The 16,173-nt window shown below is 37.1% G+C and overlaps 1 protein-coding gene across 1 annotated transcript in view; it reads right to left on the bottom strand.

The window, feature by feature from the left end:
- Window positions 1-5,764: 5,764 nt before the first annotated feature.
- Window positions 5,765-16,173, bottom strand: part of LOC580152 — a 55,677-nt gene continuing 45,268 nt past the window's right edge. The window contains exon 4 of the mRNA XM_030987515.1: window positions 5,765-5,981. Coding sequence (XP_030843375.1) covers window positions 5,765-5,981 — 217 coding nt within the window. The remainder of the gene's footprint in view (window positions 5,982-16,173) is intronic.

Below are 16,173 nucleotides of genomic sequence, written 5' to 3' on the forward strand. Positions count from 1 at the left end.
TCTTCACCGTTTTCTGTTTTTTTTTGGGGGGGGGGTGGGGTGCGAGCCTCTCTCTCTCTCTCTCTCTCTCTCTCTTTCTCTCTGAGAAGCAGTAACAAAAGTGAACGAAATTGGACAAAAATAAGAATGTTATGAATTTTTGAAAGTTGTAATCACCATACGTATTGGAACTTCAACTAGCTAAATCGGTAATGTCACTGTGATGTAGTGCCTGAAAACTTTCCTTTTTGTTCAAACACAAAATGACTATAATGTGATTATTTTTTCTCAACATTTATGACCCGCGACGGTATTTTCTTTTTAGAGGCCTATTAGACTATATTATCCACAATAAATTTAGAGTAGTACCCCAAGGGAGGAGGCCTAATTTGAGATTCACATAGCTATAGTGATCTCATATTTCAAACATACATTCATAACTATCTTATTTTAACCTTTCGCTTTTCTATTTCTCTCATTTGTTCTGCTTTCATACATAATATTTATGAGCTTATTGCAAGGGTTGGCTTGTCATTTTAGGGAGATGTGGAAAGCAAGAATTGTGATATAACCTGAAAAGGGGCATTCTACGAACACTTTCTAAACAGCATCGATATACATGTACTGTGGCTTCGTCAAAAAGTGGCATTTGTACAAGACAAAAAGTCAATCAATCAAACATGCATTTACGGGTGCAGACACAAACTAGGCTTGATTCAGTTCAGAGCGAACTTATGAGAAAAGGGCAAAGGGATATTGGAAAGACTTTTCTTGCTCCCAAAACAAATATGCGTTAGCAGAGCATTGGAGGGTCTTGTAAACATTTACTAGGGGAAACAGTTAACCCGTTGTGACGTGACAGACATGCATGCGACATTTTACAGAAACAAATCTACAAGTACGTTCTCCCTATTCTGATACATAATGCCCCTTGAACACGTACGCCGATGCGTTATTTTGACTGCGCTATTGAATTACTAACGGTTATTAAACCAATGGAGACTATTACTTCATGTGCCAATATACTCAACATACTGTTGCGATGTTCACTTTGCATCCATTGCGGTGTCAATATTGCGCATTTGCGCGACAAAGATAGTGATATTCTTTGACGCAGTCGTGCGTTAGCTAAATTAATGACGTCTCGTTTACGTCAGACATTACGGCCGTTGCACACGAGGCGTCAATGTATTTGCTTTACTACCTGCGCTAATGAATCTTTTGAATCCAATCAATCAATACTCTATAGTAATTCAACTCAATGTGTTCACTGTAAATTTTGAAGTCACTTTTCCACAATTTTCACTTTGACGCAACGTGTTAAGGAGTCAATGACGCAGTACTAAGTCAGGAAAGTGACACTTTGTGTGCAACATTGGTTTTATGATGAGAAAATGAGTCATGGTCCAGTCGTGCAGGCAGTAGTAACGATTGAATAACTGAAAGCCAGGGACCGGACAAGCAAGCGTAATGTAAGCACACGTAGTTTAAATGCAGATTATCATGTATACTATATTTACAAGAGCGTATCCTATTGGATGAAGAGCCATATCATGTGACTTTAGAAATCAACTACATTACAAATGTGGTCATGACCATTCTTGCTTTTTATGCACTATTATTATACAAAAGTAGAAACTGCGTGTAGATGCGAAAAATTCTGACTAATGACATGTGACTTAAAGGCCCACTGCACTACTTGTAGCTACTTCCGCCCTCTATATAACAAACAATGCCTAATCGGTGACCATTGGTCCCCCATGATCCTCTTTTTCTTATGTTAACTGAGAGCTGTGTTGATGAGATAACCACCTGTCCAGTGACCTTGCAGGGCGCTCTAATCCCTCCTGTAAACTACGGCAGATAAGCTTTAAAACTAAATAAAACAAAACAAATTGCGACTGCGTATCATTTTTAAAATGAAATAAATAGTTTAGTTAACATTGAGCTTTGTCACCTTATATGGAACGAAGTGGGTCTAGATTTTGATACAGAATATTGTACAAGATGAGTTCAACGAACAGAATGGTCTTAAAACCTAGAGTGAGTATAACTTTCGGCATCGTGATAACTTTAAGGGTAGTGCTAAGATGAAAGTGGTTTTTCCAAATGTTGAATCCTTGTATTTACCATTGTTTTAGGGGATCTGGGTTAACAAATGAACCTAATTAGTATTCAAGCTTAGTAGAATAGTACAACCTGGTGAACTCTTAGACCCGAAGGATAACTCACGTGGCTATTTGCACATGTACTTCAGCAAACAGAACGGTCAGATGTTTATTTGAAGCAAATGGAAAGCTTTTTTTTTCTATCGTGGTTTCGTGGCCTGCATTGTATCGCTGCAGGCAATGCTTTTTAAAAGACGAATATTTGCAGAAATCTTTAGCGATGCAGCATTTGATTTCTTCACACTTCATATTCCCAGTTTCTATATGTTTACTCTGTGATAATGTACAATATCAACTCTTACAAGTGGTCCCGGTCCTCTTTGTGGTAACATTATCAAGAGAGTTTGTGGCACTGTGTCTTCACCAGCAAGATTCCAAGAAGGGTGGGGGTACTTATAAACATTTTATCTAACATATTTTGTGAGAATCTCTTTACTAATCAAATTGGTGTGATTTTGAATTATCGAAACGAAATACATAAGATCAACGACGGGAAAGGTGGAATGTATATTAGAAAGAGAACTATTCCCGTTATTTGGATTTGGTTGATTGATTAAGAAAGCGTTTAATTTTGAGCTAGTCCACATTTTGGTCCTTATTGCCATTGTTTTCAGAAAAAAAGGAGAAAGAAGAAAGTATTTATCATTGCAATCATGAAAATGCACCAAAGTAATGCTAAAAGAGCAAAGAAAAATCCCCCGAAGTAGCTAAGGGTTGGGGCTGTCAATATTATCGCCCTTAATGATCTCTCTATTCTTGAAATTGCCCTTTTTAAGATAACAGCCCCTCCCCCCCCCCCCAACTCAGCTGAAACACGATCGCTGAGACCTTCACGGTTTTACAATTCAGACATTATACAAATATACACTGTCTTGAGAGGTTCTGGTTGAAAATATGTGGCAAGAGGTGAATCCAATAGTACGAAGCAAATGGTACTTTGGAAGTCACCGAGGGACCTTAGTTTTAATCCAGAGACTCGAATAAAAGCAGTTTATGTTTCTTTTACATACTTCATTCATATATTCATTCATAGGATGTCAACAGAATGTCATATTCTCATATTCAATGTCGAAGTAAAATTTACTTTAATATTTTACGCACTGCGACATGAATACTGTGTTAATATTTCATAGCCGTCAATAGCACTTTTAATTGAGGGGCTATTTACAAAGTAGTGTGTTTATTTTTGATCATATGACACACTTTTAACCAATCAATGAACAAGAATATATGAATGACGTACTATAATGTTTTTTTTACTTACGCACCGCGGACTGACAATGGTTTTTGCCTGCAAAGTATTTACTAGCGGGGCAATGCCAGGGATTAAACCTCAACGTGATTGGGTCATTCTGGCTTACGTCACGATTAGGTAATCCGCCTCCGGGCCAGACTCATGATTCTATGCCACTATCATCGATGTCAAGATACCAATATTCTGATCAACTTTAGACTCTTTTTAGCACTGATTTTCAAGAAATTGCCTTGAGACGTTTGTGGTGTCCGTAGCAAATTGTTTATAATTCATCTCTAACTTTATCGTGAGAAGGGATAAGGGGGAGAGGGGAGACGGAGAAAAATACAGCAATAGATCCAGGGAAGAAGAGGGATGGAGATATAAGAGAGGGAGAGGGAGAGAGGGAGAGAGAGAGAGAGAGAGAGAGAGAGAGAACACAAAGAGAATTAAGATGATAGAAAGAGAGCAGTAGAGAAGATAGAAATACAAAGAGAGACAGAGAGAGACAGAGAGAGACAGAGAGAGACAAAGAGAGACATAGTTGAAGAAGGTTCATAAACATGTACGTCACCAATCCAAATATTATTGCTACATCTATTATCAGGAAATTAGCTCGATCAGCCTTACGGCAAATCGTCTTTGCCTGCCAAAACAATTTCTCTTCTTTCCATGAACCCGCGTATAATTTCGCGCTCACTTACCTATTCAGAATTTTGCATGTAGTTACTTCGAGGTCCAATACGTGTTATTTTCGTCACTTTCTCTAATCAAAATAGAAACAATAATTGGTACGCTACACTGATATGTCATTAACTCTACAATGAATCCATTCGCGTAATAAGACTTCAAAATATAGGTGTAAATAGGCTTCCGTCTCGTCCCTGACAACTCCGCAGACAATTGGGGAGAAAACAAGATATTGCGGGAAAATATCAACGCTACGCAATTATAAACGCAATAAAGGATTACAAGACCATACGGAGCCGATTTGAATTACAGTTATCGGAATTCATAGATTGCCTTTATGACTTGTGAAATAACTCATTATCGCTGGTAAGATTGAAACCATTACGCTGGCAGCTGCCTGCAAAATCACCTGATCAGACCCATGCAGAAAGATGTTAACTCCCAGCTAAGACTGTTAAAGTTTATGACCTAACGCCCTTTTGGCTCCAGACAGGTGTTATCATCTCATCGTTATCCAAGTCCATTCTCGAACCAATGCTTTACTGCTTCATATAGCATTCTGCATGTTGGCATTCGTTTTATATGAGTTTTGACCTTTTGATAATTATTAGTCAAAATTTGAAAATATTTATAAAAAAAACATACTCTATTGTATATCATTTCCATATGTTGGCTATCATGACAAAAATAGAAGTGGTTCTCGATATATATATTTTACAATTAAAATTAAAAAAATTGACAGTTAAAAATGAGATTGCAACATTAAGAGGTGGCATTTGTAATTTTGATGTCGTCTTGTCAGGTGACAAAGGACATGTGCCGTGCCAGGATTCGAGCCCACGTCCTTCGTTTTCAAACCACTCGACCAATAGTCAAGTGTATCATGAAGACGATCACAGCCAATTACTTTCGAAAAATCACTAGGGCACTTTCTAAGGCCTTGTATGTCATTTTTTGTAATGTGCGATCATTATTACGTAATATAAACATGCTTTCAATGGGCTTTATAATAGGATACTGCAGTCGCCCTTGATTTTAATTGTCAAAAGTCTTGCGACCTTTTTCCATTTTCTCTATAACACAAAGTAAAAAAGAGTAATGTTATCATAGTGAGAACACAGTACATCATTTTTTTTAAAGATATATATTTAAGGTAAGCAGTAACAGTTACATGAAATTCAGATTTCAGAATTATGATAACACAGTCAAGTTGTTGCCGGGATGAGGTATCACTAGTCAGGGTGCGTGTCATGATGATGATGGTAAGGGTGAAAGGGATTGTGGCGATGATGATGGGGATTATGATTTTGGTGATGATGGTGACAAAGGCGGTGATGATGATAATGGTGGTGGGGATGATGTTGGTGATGTAGATGGTGGTGGTGATGATGACGATGGTATTGATGACGATGATGATGATTATGATGATTGTGGTGGTGGTGATTATTACAATGATGGTGATGATGATGATGATGGTGGTGATGATGATGATGATGATGGTGGTGGTGGTGGTGGTGATGATTTCGATGGTGGTGGTAGTGATGTACATGGTTATAGGACGCGTTGCTTGTTACTAGTGATGAAAGTGATTGGTAGTGGTGATGGTGTTTATGGTGGTCGTGGTGTTGGTCCTATTAAGGATGCTGGCGATGGTAGTGATAGGTACAGATAGCGTGTGTGGAGGGGGTAATAATTATGGTGGTGGTGGTGAAATTGCTGTCGATGTCGCTGGTGTGGTGGTTATGGTGGTGATGGCTGTTGTGTTGCTATAGCGATGATTGCCGCGGGTGGTGGTGATGGTTGTGGTGCAAAGGTTGTGATGGTGTTTGGTCTTGGTAGCATTGGCAGTACGAGTACTTGTAGTGATACTTGTGTTGGTGGCGATGCTTTTGACGATAGAGGTTCTAGAACTGGTGGTGGTGCATGATATTGATGAGAGGTTTTGATGATTTCGATGGCTATTTTTTGTTAAGAGTTTTGGATTGATGGTAGAGGATGGTGTCTAACACGAATATAGCCTTTGTTTCAAAGTTTGACTCTCACTTCCAGATTGTATATTTTAACATTGACGCTATTAATAGAAACAAAACCCGGATAATTATAAAAAGGAAATTCTGCCAACTCAAAAGGAAAAAAAGAACGAAGAAGAGATGAAATGAAGAAATACAATTCCGGCATCAATTACAGTTCATATCCCATCTATATCATTTTCACCTTCCATCTTATACATTCTTGCCCAAGTTCCATTAATTTTCTTTCAAGATCAACGCAGTGCTACTTACATGCCAAGGGAAATAAGTGTTCTTTATTCTAGAAAGAAATCCCACTTGGTTCTGCATATCTTAGAAAACCTTCATCAGATAATTATTAGCCGCAAACACGTAAACGAAGCTCTCCTTTCGCCTTCGGATGAAAACTATAATCTAATTACACCACCGCTGGTCATGGTCCGAAAAATTGCCCGAACCCCATTACACAATCATTCTTTTTATGTCCTCTCTGTGAGGATCTAGTGATACCTGAAACGTCTTAACTGTCGAAAGATGAAAATAGATCGGGCTTCTGGAGTAGATTCTTAAGTCATACAGGCATTATATTAATCTCATTGTATCTGGAGCATTAACAAATGCAAACAGCGATTCAGGGCTTGTGAATGCTATGGACACAAAAGCCTTAGGCATTTATATATTCCATTTATACCGATAATGTAAACAACACCAGTTTTGTAGTATTAATATACATTAATGTTTCCATCCAGAGTGAGCTGATATTAGTATTTTTAGGATTAGAAGGATCTTCATCAAACAAACTCTCCTTTGAGCTCTGGTGGATATTGTATTTCGAATGATCTAGGGAGCACAATCAGTATGATTATTAATGATATACGATACACGTTTGGGGCAACCTGGCATAGGACGTTTGTTGGGTACTTGAAAAATTGAGCGCCGAAAAAATGTTCACCTTAAAGGTAATACACAATTTTGGTATGGGGTCATGAATTTGGTTCAAATGAACATCTTTGAAGCATATTGGGTCTAAAGTGAGCTCCTTCTCAAGACTGATATTACTTTAGCTTTAAAACAATGTTTCTTGACTATAATCGACCAATTTACTATTCCCGTTTGGAAATTATATATCAGAACTGCATACTCTGAGATTTTCATGATCACAGCTACCATGGAATAGCCTTAGGCGCTATCTGAAATATTTGAAATATACCAGGAGCACTGGTAAGTTTTGATTATTCAATTTCTCGAAATCAGAAGTGTTTTAGGGCTAAATTTTCTAGTGCTTATAAATAACCTACAGGGGCACATGATGTCGGGCCTTACTGGGCTACTTTACATTGATTTACTTATCTATCTATGCTCATTACTGGGGCCCTACACATTTTCTTCCAAAATTGTTTGGCACATGTCATGTTTTTGTTGGTAATCTTAACCATTCAGTGTAAGTTTTGTTGGATTCTGTGCGAATTTATTTTCTATCATTACCAGAACTCAACCCTATCTTTAACTCCGATCAGCATTGCATATAGTCAGGCACGTAGCCACGGGGGGGGGGGGGGGGGGGGCACGGGGGGCACGTGCCCCACCAAAATTTCCAAGATCGGTTGAACGTTTTTAGACCCCCTTTTTTTTCCTCGATCGATTACATGTATGTGCCCCCCCCCCCCAAAAAAAAAAAACAACAAACAAACAAAACAAAACATCAAACTCTGGCTACGTGCCTTTATTTCACTAGAAGTCACCCTGTCTATGAACACGATTAAAAAATCTTTTTATTTTCCAAATTATTAGCTTTCAGTTCGTAAAGTCAGTTCAGATGCTGAATCAAATCATTCTTGGAAATCCAACGGTGACATAAATCATAAATCATAATTATATTTCGCCTTTTGTTTAATTGCATAAAAGCCATATACTCTTCAAGTAGTCTCTCGACATCGACAAAAATTACCTCTTAACCTCTTCATAAATTATTTTGTGACTTGAGGCGTTTCCAACCGTTATTAAAAATCACGATTTCCAAACGATGACGTAATATGAATCTTTGCAAAAAATTGCTCCGTACAGATCATTACTAAAACCAATTTCCACACCAATTAACTATTGCGTAACCACAAGGCGGAATGTATAACCCTGTATGACTTAACTCTGACATGTAAGTTGGAAATGTTTACACCTTTTACAATAGAGTTGATAATTAGAATCACGCGTTTAGGGTATGACGTAAAATGTTCCTTAAACAGATTCGACATTACGATAATAGAAGTTCGTTATTTAAACATTATGTTATTCCGTTCGTCTATTCGTACTGTCCGTTGCTTTTGTTATGCCAAATTATGTTATTCTAAGTTTTGAGAGTGCGTTATTTCGAATATTTGTTATTCCAGTTGTTCATCTTTCTAAAATCGTGTTTTTATGAATTTCCGTGATTTCAGACACTTCTTTACTTTCGTGATCCTGTTAAAACACGATCTCAACTATTTTCGAAAAAAGTCAACTCGAAGGGAATTCCCCTATCCTATTGTACATCCCATAGAAATAATGTTTTGATTTCAGTAGGGGATGACGCACATGCAAGGCTATCGGAATTTCCTCGGGTTGATGTTTCGAAATTAGTTGCGATCGTGGTTTAAAGATAAAGGTGAGTTCTGGTTAAAAGAAAAGAAAAGTAATTCTCACAGAATCAAACAAAACTTACACTGAATGTTCAAGATTACAAATAAATGTCATTTGCCAAACAATTTTGGTAGAAATGTATTCTGGCTGAGTAATGAGCATATTAGGAAATCAAGGTTAGTAGCCCCGACACCATTTGTGTAGTCCCATATGCATCTGTTTGTGCACATAGTGCTTGTTACTTTACTGGGCCAAATTTAATATGATTTTGATGACTCTAGAACTTGCAGTACACACCAATACTTACATGCTACATGATCAACTTTTTCTAAACCATTCCACACCTTTTCTTTCACAATGCAATCGGATGACCAGAACTCACCTTTATCTTTAAGTATACCTCATTTCAGTTTTATATTGATGATGATGAATGAAATTAGTAGTCCATGACCAATGATGTGGTGTTCTTAGCAAAATATTAAATGACTGGGCTGATAAGGCTCGTTCAGCTATGACGCGTAACCCCCCCCCAAAAAAAAAAAAAAAATTAAAAAAAAAAAAAAAAATAAATAAATAAATAAATAACTACATTTTAAAAAAATGAATAAAAAATAAAATAAATAAATAAAAATGTAAATAAATAAAAAAATAAAAATAAAAAAAATTAAAAAATTAAAAAAAAAAAAAAAATTTGCTGCGAGTTGTGTAAATGAATGGCAAATGCCCTCAAGAGAGGCCATAACAAATTTTTTAAAAAATAAAACCTCCGCAATTTACGTTGCCTCATATCACAACGGAGTATCAACCGATCCGCCAGGCAAATTTGGTGACGGAACAAATCCGCCACGGGACCATGTCTTTCGTAACGCCAGCAAAAGAAATACAGACTAATGAATGTCTTTCTCCAAACATCGCAACGTGTCAAACGTATTGTTTGTTTAGTCTTAACGAGTTGTCACCTAACTGTCATCCGTCATGAAACTGACAAAGAGTGGTTTGAGAAGACATTTCTTGAATTTCGTCGCCATTATTGTATCTATTACACGAAACTGTTTTGTCAAAGCATTGTGCCAAGATTTTAGAAATTTCGTTTGTTCACACTATTATTCGGGCAGGAAATCATGTGATTCGAACTTCGGCTGTTTAGACATATAGGAAGATACGGATGTTTTTATACATACTCACTAATTAGGAGAGACAGAAAGAGAGAGAGAGAGAGAGAGAGAGATGGGGAGGGAGAGAGTGAGTGAGAGAGAGAGAGAGAGAGAGATGGGGAGAGAGAGTGAGAGAGAGAGAGAGAGAGAGAGGGAAAGAGAATGAGACACAGGGAGAATGAGTTAAACTTTGTTTTTCCAATCTGCAGTTTACTCGTCTAAACAAACATTGTAACCAAAGACAAATTGATAACAAGACAATCTAAACCAGTCGTCTGACAAACATAATCCAATGTAGATATCGTAGAAACATGAGCAAACATGATGAATGCTATACGGTCTGAATAAACGAGAGAGGGAGGGGGTAGGGCGTGGGGGGAGATGGTGCAAACAGTGTAACCTGGATAATCAGGATTTTTTTTTAAAAACTCGGGATAAATATAACTATGCAATATTATCAGCGAATTAAACAACTGCTGCAGTGGTCAAACAGCTTGTGAGCGTCAAGTAACGCCCGGCTGGAATGCTCCCCAGGGAGTGGAGATTGTGCACACAGTGTGTGCGGGCAAGCACTGAATCCAATGACCGGGGTAATAGTATATTTGTAAAGCGCTTAGAGACATTTGTATTAAGTGCTATATAAAAATTAAATATTATTATTATTATTCAACTCTCTGAACTGCATGACCTATTTTTACTGTCGTTATGAGATTTTGATTCAAAGTCTATTTCCTATGTTTCTATCGACATTTTCAATAATTCTCCGAACTAAAAATTGAACAGATGCAATAATTAGTAAAAGAATCGTTTAACACATTTCAAGCGATTTCATAAGTCTTAAGAGAACATTATTTTATATGAAGTTTTGTATATACTCTCCCCCATTTTCTCAGCCCCCTCATTCGCACATTATTTATTTTAGCCTACATTGGCGTCCTGACGGCATCAAAGACCAAGAGCAAATAAGTAGCCAGTGCAATTTTTTCAGAGAAAAAAAATGTTTATGTTTCAACATTTGACATTTGACGCGATTTGCTCTTAATTCGCGAGTTGGAGAAATATATATTTTGTTATGTTTCTCTGTTTTATAGACTAAACACTCACAAAGATGATTGTCCTCGTGGTGATTGACGGCCCATACTGTTAATGAAGTTTGGAATTGATTGTAGGACCTTAAGGATTGGATAAATAGAACTGTTGTTTCAGTAATTACATACAGTACATGATGAACATTTTCTTGACTTGAAGAAGTGAAGAAGGATACTCGGCGGACCTCTTGCGTTTTGATTTGTCTATGCTGTCATCTATTTATTTTAAAGAAAACAAAGAAGAAGAAAGAATATGAATAAAAGAAAATGGTGCATGGAACTGAAATGAGCCACAGACATTTAACATAGGAAGAGTTGCAATTTGTAACTTGTCTTAGTTGCTTAATGTTCTTTTTTAAAATTAATGTCAGACTAATGGAGCTTTAATTTGTCAGGAAATTTTATTTGAGAAGGTTTAAAAATACTTAAGAATATAAATTAAAAGCCAGCAAGGAGAGAAAGAGAGAGATAAAGAGGGGGCAGAACATAACGTAAATAATAATCTGAATATGTTCACATACAGCATCGGTTCTGACTGTCCGTCTGGATATGGAATCACTCTTAAAGGGATAGTTGAGTTCCGTTTTCAGACCGCAAATGCCTTCAAAGTGCATGGTTATTGCCCTTATTCTTATTTATGATGTTTCTATGCCCTTTTAGAACCTAAAATTGCTATGAAGGTCATTTTAGACCCCAAAATGTGTGAAATTTAGCCAATACGATCATACCACTTCAGCTCCACTTTAAAAAAAAAAACACGATGACCGTTAATTCATTATTTAATTAAAAATAACAATACATGAGCCGGCTAATTGTGGGTAATATAAGCAACACGAAAATGCCAACAAAAAAGCCAACATCGGCATTGGCTTAAATACGACGTAAATGGTGTTATTTCGTTTTTTTCAACGGTTTTTTCAAATTATTCAAACTATCTAATATTTGTGGTAGTACACAGGTATTATAAATCGTTATATTTCAGCCATCTCTGAACCGATTTTGATCAAACAAAGATGGTTTTGGGATCTAAATATTATGTTCTTTCAAATTTGACACTCAGTTTTTCATTATCTCACAAAAAAATATTTGTTGTAGCGCCCTCTGCAACAGAACTCAACTACCCCTTTAAACGGTGATGTTAGATCCGGATGTACCACGGGAGATGGCCGTGACTCTACCTAAACAGCAGAAGAAACTTCCTCTTCCGTGACGTGATGTTTGACCGCAGTCATAGAAAAATCACCGGGATGTAATGGATATCTTGAGAGAGATTTAAGAAGGAAACGCAAACAAATATTAAATTCCAGATTTTAAGGTTTTGAAAATATTGTTGTGCAACGATAGAGAGTCCCTGACAATAATATTATTGATATCCTGATTATACGTCATCATATGCATTTGCGAAAGTTTTAAACAGAAGTTTGCGATTAGAAATGCATTACAAGGAGATAGAGAGAGAGAGAGAGAGAGAGAGAGAGAAAGAGAGAGAGAGAGAGAGACAGAGAGACAGAGATATTGGTAATATTAGCGTGGTATATAGTCATTGTGTAAGACCATTACTCGATAATCAATTTACCCATGACACATTCTCGATAAATCAAAATGTGAGGGACAAAAAATTTCCCATAAAATTCGGTATGGGTATAGCTGTTCAAATGCCACTGATCAAAATCAATACATCCAGTTACCATTCCCTTTATGTCAAAATAAATAAAGGTGCTTGCAACACCCGATCAATGGCCTGCAATGCAATGATCGTCGTCTGTGCACGTGACCAAGCTGTGTGACCAATCGGCGACGCTCTGTGGTTATTTCAAGACTTAGTCATGTCGTATTCCGTAGCCGTCTTTGCACAATTGCAATCTTCATTTGGGACCAATCACATCATATCAACATTAAAGCAAGCACGCTCTTTTCTGTATCTCTTAACATCTCACTCACTGTCTCACACACCTTCCTTCATTATTTTATACAACACAAATGAAAGTATACTTGTGAACATAAAATAATTCTCACTTTCTTTTCTCTCTCTCTCTTTTCTGTCTGTGTGCGTTCGTCTCACCAAAGAGATACTGGTATCTCTTCGGTCTCACTCTCCCCTCACTCTTTTCTCTTTCCCTCTCTTCATTTTCTTTGTCTCTTACATCATATTCTCCTGTAATCACTTCTTTCTCTGTTTCACCCTTTCTTTCATCTCTCTCCCTCTCTCTCTCTCTCTCTCTTTCTCTCTCTCTCTCTCTCTTCTCGATCTTTCTGTCTCTTTCTCTTTCTCCCAATTTTTCTCTCTTTCTCTCTCTCTCTCTCTCTCTCTCTCTTCTCGATCTTTCTGTCTCTTTCTCTTTTTCCCTCCCCCTCTTTCCCTTCCCTCCTCTCTCTCTCTCTCTCTCTAAAATATTTCCTCCGTTTGACATGTCAGATGAGTCACCTATGGACATGCATGGCAACTATTCGCCGTGAGGTTTAAACGCAACCCAATCTACACAGCCAGTACAAAATATGAAAATATTAAACGACGATTAGTATCACCCGTCATGAGTGTCACCGCCATCACTTTGCCCATCCCTCCATCTCTTGATGTTCTTCTCTGAGAATCACGACTTCCCGACGAAACCCGGAGGGGATGCTGGGGTTGAATGTCGGACGTTGTGGTAGAGCGGACGAATCCAGATGAAACTAATAGCGGTTCATTTGTATTAACTGAGAAAGTTTCGCTCCTAATTGGACACTTTTGTTTCCAACGATTCTTCTACATACCCATAGAAAAGGCGAAAAAAAGGGAGAGAGAGGGAGGGGGTGATAGAGAGAGAGAGGGAGGGAGAGAGAGAGAGAGAGAGAGAGGCAGACATGGCCGAGAGGCAGAGAGACAAAGAGAACAAAACATTTAAAAAAGAAAGAGCAAGAAGAGGGAGAAAGAGAGAGGACGGAGAGAGAAATAATTTTTGAGGCAAGGACGTAAGCTTTGAGTACATCATTGTACAATGATTGTATTCAAAGCTTATGTCCTTGCCCCAAACTAACGAATATTGAAACATAGTAGAATCGAATACTAATCATGTACAATTTGTACGAATGTGTCAATATTCATTTCAAATATTAGAAATTTAAACTGCAATGTCTTTAATGAAAAAAGATACTAAAAACTAGTAGCAGGAAAAATGTATTAGTTAAAAAAAATAAGAGAGAGAGAGAGAGAGAAAGCGAGAGAGAGAGAGAGAGAGAGAGAGAGAGAGAGAGAGAGAGAGAGAGAGAGAGAGAGAGAGAAATAATATCGGCCGGGTTGCACGTACAAAGACTGTTAAATTTCCGGTCTAGGCAAAGTCAATCACCAGATTTGACATTTCTATCAATTCCTGCCATTAATTTAGAAGGGGCAGATAATACGACAAAATCAAATAACACATACAAAAGTAAAGTATGGCATACGGGATAAATGATATTTCGTTAAGAGGAAACGATGGCATGTTATGAAAGGTAATAAGCAGTTTGGGTCTATAGGTCACTGGTTGGGGAAAATGTGTAATAAATCGATTTTTGTTAATTGGTTTTAAAAGCTGTACAAATTCTACATTACGGTGGGGGTAATCTTTAAAACAAGATAAATATTATTTCCATCTAATTAAACAGTTCTCCTTCGATAATTCTCCGATGTTTAATTATTTTAGATTAAACTTTAACAACACGATTGCAACATTACGCTTGGAAACAATATTGTCCGTGAGATATACATGTATATAATGTTTCGTACTGGACAAACATAATTGCGATTAATTCTAGTTATTAACATTAATACCTTGTGATTGCTAAACAAAAACCATACAAGCGGTCAGAGGAATATTATCAGATGGTATATGCGCTATCCTTCATTGGGATAAAACTTACCAAAAACGCATTTTATCTTCGACGCCTTCGACCCCCCCCCCCTCCTCCTCAATGTGCTGGAATTAAAGATAACATAGTGATTATGCTATCTTTAATTCCAGCACATGAAAAAAATGAAATGTCACTTTAACCATTGATGTTTATATTCAGCTTCATGCAACGCTAGCGCTAAATATAGCGATATGTATTCCAAAGCATAGTCGCTCAGTTTCCTCATCCCAATGTATTGTCAATTTGCTAGACTTAAATTATAAAGAAAATATACCCAAGATTGGCTTTATGTTTCACTTTTAGTACCACTTAGAGCCCCCGACTATTTTGCGATGGTTTATATTTATACGGCGGGGGCAATGATTTATTGATGACGTAGTTTCTAGTTTATTTTCAGCCAATATGTGGTTCACATAAAACACACCATGGCTAAACCATGACTATATATTGTTATGGCATTTATACGCTTGAAACTCCAAGGGCAAGAAAGTCTTCAAAATAGATCAGCAATGCAGGAACATCTGACGTCATAATTTTCGTTAGAATCCATAATCAGTATGCGCGCTACGCCAGTGCGGCTTTGTCTCTATAAAATCTATAAAATCAGAGAGGGCCTCAATTCGCTTGTCTGGAATTGCATGAAGGTCGACATCTTCTTTAAGGCGACTTTATTTCAACGACAAGATTTATAAATGGTGGTCTGGAAACACTTTGGAACCAAATGATCAGTTTTGAAAGAAACGTCCAACTTTTTTTTGTCTTTGAAATAGCTAAATTTGAAACAACATCTTCCCTTTTATTGATAACCCTTTACTTTTAAATCAGAACTTTTCTTTATCGTTTTTTTTTAATGGCGCAAAGAAGACAAAATGACCGAAAGTCACGAATAATATTGATTATTACCAGCGTCCCAATTTCCGACGAAGAGAATTGTTGAGGTTTCTAGTAGATAAAGACGAAAACATTTGAAAGACGTCTCACATTCGAAGTTCAGTATAGGTTACATATCAGTGCTTTTGATATGCTATGAAGAACCTTAATTCATGTACAATTTATTTGGCCGTACCCATCACAAGTTTTAGACTTCGGGGAATGTTATCCCTTCTTTACCTTCACTGTGTTGTCTTTGGTTGTCTGCATTATTCATTGTTTCATCGAATTTATATATCATGGATTGAAATGAATATCTTTTTTTTTAATTCGAAATGAAAGGAACTTAATGTCAATGACACTTCATTGACGTTGTATGTCCTTATAATTGTTTTGCAAAATTGAGTTTTTACTTTGACGAGAGTTTACATCCATTGCAGTTGCAAAGCGTTTTCTTTCATACGACAAACAATGACATTTCATTGATGTTGTACGTCA

The sequence above is a fragment of the Strongylocentrotus purpuratus genome, unplaced genomic scaffold (assembly GCF_000002235.5).
Source record: "Strongylocentrotus purpuratus isolate Spur 01 unplaced genomic scaffold, Spur_5.0 spur5_scaffold_16, whole genome shotgun sequence".
NCBI classification, from domain to species: domain Eukaryota; kingdom Metazoa; phylum Echinodermata; class Echinoidea; order Camarodonta; family Strongylocentrotidae; genus Strongylocentrotus; species Strongylocentrotus purpuratus.